The sequence below is a fragment of the Rutilus rutilus genome, assembly GCF_951802725.1.
Source record: "Rutilus rutilus genome assembly, chromosome: 21".
Classification (NCBI taxonomy): Eukaryota; Metazoa; Chordata; class Actinopteri; order Cypriniformes; family Leuciscidae; genus Rutilus; species Rutilus rutilus.
Window position 1 is genome coordinate 32,144,963 of NC_140226.1, and position 7,942 is coordinate 32,152,904.

Sequence of the window (7,942 nt, forward strand, 5' to 3'; positions counted from 1 at the left end):
GCTGAGGAAGCCTCTGGAGCCGAAATTCAGCGTTTTGTTTCCGACATGCGCTGTAAGTGTTAAACCAATTACAACTGGCTTGCCCATCTGACCAATCGGAGCAGGCTCACGGAAAGGAGGAGTTTAGAGAGACTGAATCTTTGAACGAACCGTTTTCAGAATGGGGTGATGTGCAATGTACATGAAAATAATGTTTTTTGATCTTGGATGCATGTAAACTCTATGTAGGAAATATTTTGTAGAAAAAAATCTCCAAAATAAAATTGGGAACCTTTAAAATAGCATAACATGGGCACTTTAAGTTTTAGATCTTCTGCCTAAGATTGAAATTCTCCCATCAACCACATCGGTAGAATGCCGTGTAGTTTGAAATCAACCAAGACTGATGATGCCATCATAATATTTGCATACTGCAGTGGTTTCTAACCCTGGTCCTGGAGTTTTGGATGACTCTCTTATCTAACACACACATCTGAGGTCTTGGAGTCTTTACCAATGATTTGAGCCAGCTGTGTTTGATTAGGAAGACATCTAAGATGTGCAGAGCCTTGGGTACATCAGGACCAGGATTGGGAACCACTGGCATACCTGATTGTGGTTGTTTTCCCTTTTCATATTTATTTGAGTCACAGTAGCAACGCTATGTGTACTTCAGGCAATTTAATTTATCCTTCAAAATTCATAAAGAATCATAAACATTTGATGCTCAATGGAAAAATCCAATTGGGTTTTTGTCGAGGGAGCCAGGGTGATGCTGACTTCCGGGTTAGCCTACAAAATGATGTTATCATTGCAGCACTCTATAGTTTATATAAAGACAGACCAGTTCAACTCAGTTCAGATATTGCACAGGTTTCATGACCTACATTATGTTTGTGAAAGTGATGCACATACACATGCATCTGCTCAGTAAAACAGTTATGAATGGTTTTTTCTATTTCGGATTGAGCACACGGACACCGGAAGCTGGACTTTGAACTGTTGTAATCGAGCAGGTTTTAGCAATGATCTCACCTGTCAGCATCTCCCACGCTCCCTGTGTGGGTGTAGAGTTCACTGATCCAAAGTTCCTGACACTCCTCCTCTCAACAATCCAGGCTTAGAGAAACAAAACGAGCAAGTGTGCGTGACTTTTTTCATTGATCAGCGTAATGTTTCTCTCAGATGTGGGTCTTCTATGAGTCATGAGCATTGATTCTTACATCACACATCACACATCGTACACACCAACACCTGAGCTGCTCTCATCCTGATCTCACCTGTGGAAAACAATCTGCTCACTTCACATTGAGCAACTACTCTATATCTAATCTGATCTAATAGACAACGAGCGAGTTCAGTTTGAAAGACATTGATTCTCCTTGTTGCAGTCGTGACCAGATACACAGGTGTTGTTTCTTACACAGAAGATGCCAATTTGATTTTCAAGCTCGCGTTGTGTTCAGTATTCACTTACCATCTCTCTCCGTTTCAGTTCTGTGTACTATTTTGATGAAAATGTTGCAATAATAATTTTACTGATTAAGTTAAATTGTGAAATTAGTGAAAGTGACATTATGTAGCTTTTACAGAAAAAAATAAACGCTTTGAATAAAAAATGAATAGAAATTAATAAATTCATTTAAATAATGATACAACCAAGTAAACAATGACAAGTCTTTGTATTTGTGTAGGAAATACAGGTTTGAATTAGAACTGATATTATGTCTTAAAGAGGACCCAAAAATGAAAATTCTGTCATCATTTACTCACCCTCAAGTTTCTTTCTTCTGATGAACACGAAATGTTGAAAAATGTTGGTAACCAAACTGTAGCCATTGACTTCCATAGTAAACGAACTATCCCTTTAAACCCATTTTTATCTCTCTTTCCACAAATAATTCCACATGTCGTGTGCTATTCCGTCAATAAAATGTAAAAAATCCCTAAAAATGAGTACAGCAGATTTCAAGAGGGTCACCATTTGGCTCGTACCTTTACTAGAAACTTCAGCATTTCGTCTAACTCTAAGAGTCTAACCTAACGTAAGCAATGCAAGCGATTCAAAGACATGCAAACGCAGACGCCTACAGAAGGAAACATCTGCTCATCTTCTAACATATTTTCCTCAGTAGAAAATGCATGAGTTTTATTCTTACTAATAAAGTAGAGCTCTAGATATGCACTCCATATATCATCTGATTAACCATACATCAAGTGATTATGAATTACAGTTTTTTATTGTTGCTGAAATTGAACATTGATTCCTGTCATAATCCCTGGCCTAATGCATTACTTTATTGTCAATTTGCATGCAATTTTGTTCTTTTTCTATCAATGCACTTTCATTTAATTCTCTTTTTTGTTGGTGTTTTTCTCAACTCAGGTTCAGTATGTCATTCAAGGATATCACAAGAGGAGAGAGTACATTGCTGCCTTTCTCAGTCACTTTGGAATGTGAGTCCGTTTTTACCGTTAAAAACTGCTTGATTTAACTCTGTGACATTTGGGGGGGAGGGAAGCACATTCATTTGGCAGACATTTAACAAGCTACAAATGAGAAAAACACAAGCAATGTATCATAAAATGAGCCTAATACATTAGAAGTGTTATAACTTATTTCAGTATCAAACCAGAAATTGCACACATTCAAATTCTCTGGCAGAGGTTTTCATGTAAACTTGTAGCCCTGTAGAAAGCTAAAAGTGATGATTCTGAGACATTCTGAGACCGAATCGAGACAATAAATGAATAAATCTGGCCTTGCTAGTCCAGGCCTGTAGTGGTAACCAGTATAGCTGCTCACCACGCCCCTGTGATCATGAGAAATTAGTTACCAACACTAATTCCTTTTTTTTTTTCTTAATTACTGAGAATAATTCTGCTTCTAATCTCATAAACAAGTACAGACAGTCTCTTTATAATGGGCTGTAATACACAAGGCACCACGATGTCTCCGGTTTATTAACACACCTTAATACATTGTCAGACGAGGCAGTCTGGCAAGAGCCACAACCTTACACGTCGATTTATTAAAGTGGCATTAATGTAGGCTATTATGGGAAACTTGCTTTTTTGGGATTTAGTAGGGCAACTCAATATTCATATCTCTTGCATTACCATGTTCTCTTTAGAATTACCATATTAAACATCTTCTGATAATGTCCCAGAAGATACCATGGCCCTAAAAAGAATTTGTACATGAATGTTATTGCATGAGATGACAAAATAATTAGATTTTTAATGGTGGCTTAAATACTTTTGGGTCCACTCTATATTTGATTCACTCGCAGTAGGTTTGAAATACATTTTAAGGCTTGATTAAATTGCAGATATTGGCGTTGATGCCTGTAGGAGCATACACATTGTTATTTCTTCTTGGTTATTTACTGTCACGGGTGATCACTTCCGTTTTCTCTGTTATTTCCTATGGTGGATTGTTTGATAGGGAGGGAAGGGCATGAGTTGTGGGAGTTGTGACTATTGCATCTGTTGAATATTGTATCATGTCCTCATATGCCTTATCAAAATAAAATATAAAGCAAGCTAAGATCTTCTTTTTAATGGAAATGATGACCATGTTGGGAAGGGTTATCCCACTATCTAGCCTCTGTGCAGCTAATGGATGCAATATTGGCTATGCCAACAATGTTATGAAGTATGAATATTTCTCTGTTTTGACTACACAGGGGGGTGGTAGAGTATGATGCTGTTGGGTTTACCAAGCTCACGCTTCTGCTGATGTGGAAAGACTTTTGCTTCCTGGTCCATGGTGAGATATACAACAATATATTCCCTTTACATGTGCACCTTTATGCAGTCCAGACTCATTGGATACTACATTACTGCAGAACCTGAAATACGTGGCTCCAGGTACATTTCGCTGCACTCTTTAGGTGACACATCTACAAAAGGCACTACAAGCAACTTTATTGTTTTCACTGTAGACGCGGGTTTATTAAAAACAGCCCTTTGTGATGAGAAAGTGTGTACTTTCAAAGTGAAACGTCCAATAAATAGCGTGTTCAATGTGACTCTGGCAACATTTCATTAGGTTGATCTTGACACGGATCACGAGTGCACCGCTGTTCAGAGCAAGTTTACTTCAGAAAAGCCATACAGATTATCAAAATGCTTTAGTTTACAAATCATGCACTATATAAAGGTGTTTTGATGTCGTAATGTTGTATTACGCAAGGAGAAATGTGCTTTCTTTATCTTTATCTCTGGATCATGGTGGTATCATATGTCATGTCCCTCGTGTCTGTTCTGGATGATCTGTATTTGAGCTTGTCTTCCTGTAGTGGACCTGCCTTTGTACTTCCCTCGAGATCAACCCACCCTCACCTTTCAGTCGATCTATCACTTCACCAGCAGTGGGCAGCTCTACTCTCAGGTGCAGAAGTCGTACCCCTACAGTCCACGCTGGGACGGCAACGAGATGGCCAAACGAGCCAAGTAAGAACAGCTGAATGATGAATCCTCTCAACAAGAGAGAAACGGATAGTGTTCTCCCTGTGGAATGGCATTTCTCTCATGCGGTTCCTCTTCATGTGTAATGGTGACCTGAATGCAGTTGAAGTGTGGCCACTGGAATGTGTGGTATTTACCTTTGGACTTTTCTCCCAGCCACACCTCATAGCTGGAGAGCACTCTTTGTCCCGAGTGCGATAAGTGTCAGAGATAACACATTTCGTCTGTGTGTGTTCGGCCCGTACCTTATCTCTTTTGCTCAGGCTTTCTAGCTTGGCTTCAATCAAGCAGAGATTAAACATGTAGATGCCGTGATGATCAGCACATTTACTTCATCTGTTAGTTGACCTGATTGGTCTTAGTGTGTATTTTTCATTTACTAGTGTTGTCACAATACTAAAATTTTAGTAGTCAGAGCAGTTTCATTACTCTTTATACCGATTATGTGAGACCACTTAAAATTTAGCAGTATTATTGATATGACTGCGCTGACACTGTTGGATAAGAACTGAACTGAGCTGGATGATGACATCACTGTTTTATTGCTGAATTGAACTTGTACACAGTTTTACACAGTTGCTCAACTGAATCAATGCTAAACTGACTTGAGCAATGACACTATTGTCTTTTAGCAGCTGCTTCATAGCAGAATTGAAGTGTTTGCATCATTGATCATTATTTTCCTGTTTTTTAATGTAAAGCTACGAAACAATCTGTGTTGTATAAAGCGCAACATTAACAAATGTGACTTGACAACAGCAAAGATCTATGCTAATCTTGTATTTTGCTAAAGAAAGCATTGTTCTGCAGTAGTTCGTCAACAGTCATGAGGTCAGGGTGATTTCACATGTAAGTTTCTACATGACACTGCTGTTGTCCTGTTTCTTTCTCTTTCTCTTACTCTCTCTTGTTTTCTCTCTCACCCACAGGGCTTACTTCAAGAGCTTTATCCCTCAGTTCCAGGAGGGGGCTTTTGCCAACGGGAAACTGTAATCGAGGAGATGAGGGCCTGTGGACATGATGTACAGAAGACCGGAGTCTGTTAATGTTGGCCTTCTTTAAAGTTTCTGCCCTTACAAGCAATGTCATTTGGTACATTTACATGTACTGTGTGTATTTGTTTATAATGTATATGCTATTTGTGTTTTCTCACGTTCTTTATGAATATATGACACCAATAAATTGATGATTTTGTTGCTCATATGATTTATTCTTAGTTTTTACTTTTAAAGTGTTTTAGGTTTTAAATTCATCCACAGATTGTTTCATTTTGTTCCCTTTTTTAGGCACATCAGATATGTCAGATAAGTCTGTATCAATTTTCAATCGAATTATTCCCCATAACTCGAAAACAGCGTCTAAATCATGAGCACTCTTATTTCTAAACTGGTTCATTGTAGTCAACGTCTTTTGTTTTCGTTCTTGTAATTTTCCAAGGAGAATGTAGTTGAGTGTGTTCATCTGTGCATTGCATTTGAAAGGCCCCTGTGTATGTGTGTATCTGCATACATGTGTTGTCTTCTTGCGCTCGAGCCTCACGATGATGGAAAAATGTCTTGACGTGTCGTCGCTGTCAACCCTGATCGCTTTTAAGCTTTAAACATGGTTTCAAACACAAACCCTGAGTGTGTGAGAGTGTTTGTTGAGGGAGTGTAGACATGAACGGGGTGTGTGTGTGTGTGTGTGTGAGAGAACCCACAGCTGAGAGAGGGAGCGAGCGAGAGAGCGCTTGTTTTCATCATTAAACACAAGGGTCATTGTCAGGGGTCTTTGTTGGCCTGGGGATCTGCCCTCTGCTATATTTATTGTTGGTAATGCAGGAGCTGTCATGTCTAATTGGGAACTACGGGATAAATGTATTTGGGCCATTTAATAGAATCAAGTCTCTTAATAAAAGAATTAATAACAAGATTCTTTCCGTCTGTTTTCCCTTCCGTCCTCCATTGGCACCGTAACCTTTTCTGGACTGCTGTTAAACTGGCCGTGTGTGTGTGTGTGTGTGTGTGTGTGTGTGTGTGTGTGTGTGTGTGTGTGTGTGTGTGTGTGTGTGTGTGTGTGTGTGTGTGTGTGTGTGTGTGTGTTGGACCCCCGTTTCAGGGTGTTTTGAGAGAGCTGAAGGAAAGGTTGATGGTTGCGTTTCTTTTTTCAGCGCCCACTCGATCAGCTCTAGTGCTGCATTAACAGCAAAGTGTAGTGCATTATGGGTTAGGGGAAAACAAGTGCTTCCTCTAGTGTGTTTCATGCACATGTCAGCAACTTATATATCAAAGTATACTTTTTTTATTTCAGTAGTTTATATGGAAGAGTTGATGCAGATGTAAATGAGGTGTAGAATGAGCCTGTTTTTAAAGACCTTGTTTTCTTTTTGCTCTCCACTTTTAGTGCCGGGGTCTTGCCTGCCAACTTTGCTGCTAATTCCCCAAATCCACTAATCCTGCCTTATTTAAACCATCTTGATGGCAGCAGGCCACAGAAAATAAAAAGCTTGGCAATCTAAACGATGCTCAGATTCATCAATTGCAACGGTATTGTCATTCCAAAGCGGGCAAGTTAACCTTTGAAGGAATTGCTGCTGACAGTTTCAGTTGTTTGTTTAAGTACAGGCTATTTTAAAATGACTTCAAACCATCTGTTAATCTGAGTGTATACATATTTCCAAACGGGTTTTTAGAGGAGTCCCAGCCACAATCGTGTGTCATGTTTCAACATGAAAACAACTCTCCTCCAGGTTTTTCCTGGTCTACTACTGCTGATTATTTGGGAGATAAAAAGCAAGAAAACAACAAAAATGCTTCCATCAAAGCGGTCTGTAAGAAGAAGTTTCTCCAGACTGTAATGTAATTAATTCAACATGTGACAGACTAGGCGTTTGAAAGCCATAAGAACCTTAAGAAAACAAGCTTACAGTTACTGAGACCCAGCGTCCTCTGTGTGCCAACATCTCTAGGTCTAATCTCCAATAGTGGATGTGACAGCTCTCTGACTCTGCCTCGTTCTTACCTTTCTCCAGAAACGATCAGAAGAGAGGCCTCCCAAAACAGCTTTCCTCTGCAATGCAAACTCCAACATTTTGATGTCCACAATAAGACAGTGGAGATTGAACATCCCATTTGCCATCTTAGATCACCTCCCTCCCCGAAGACGCTCTAAGACAGGGCAGCGGCGAACGTGAGAGGTAATCGGAGCGAAATAGGGAACATTACGAAGGCCTGAATATGTCAGAGCGAGGCTGAGGGAAACGCGGTCAGGCCTTCGCCTGTTTACCACTGCGGAGTTCCCCAAGCTGTCAGGCCTGGCCATTTCATACACAATCACCGTTATTTCATGCATTCCTCTGAAAAACACATCATTAAAACAAAGTCACTGAAAACAAACATTTGAGACGGGGGGGGGAAACCGAGAGACGAAGTTTCCTGTTCTGGTAACTCTGGGAGACTTTGTGTCCTGATGTCTGCAAATTCAGAGTGACATCAGTGGGAGTTTTTCCCCT

The 7,942-nt window shown here is 39.8% G+C and overlaps 1 protein-coding gene across 2 annotated transcripts in view; it reads left to right on the top strand.

Moving 5' to 3' along the window:
• The window catches only part of babam2 (BRISC and BRCA1 A complex member 2), a 103,237-nt gene extending 97,584 nt beyond the window's left edge, over positions 1 to 5,653 (top strand). Inside the window, exons 9-12 of one of the 2 annotated variants that reach the window (XR_014625663.1) lie at positions 2,366 to 2,436; positions 3,669 to 4,056; positions 4,181 to 4,437; positions 5,382 to 5,653. Coding sequence is in view for 1 of the 2 variants with exons in the window: in XM_084392492.1 (XP_084248618.1) it covers positions 2,366 to 2,436; positions 3,669 to 3,751; positions 4,284 to 4,437; positions 5,382 to 5,445 (372 nt within the window). In the remaining variant the exon portion in view is untranslated. The remainder of the gene's footprint in view (positions 1 to 2,365; positions 2,437 to 3,668; positions 4,057 to 4,180; positions 4,438 to 5,381) is intronic. The other variant, XM_084392492.1, reaches the window with a different exon arrangement.
• The last annotated feature ends 2,289 nt before the right edge of the window (positions 5,654 to 7,942 follow it).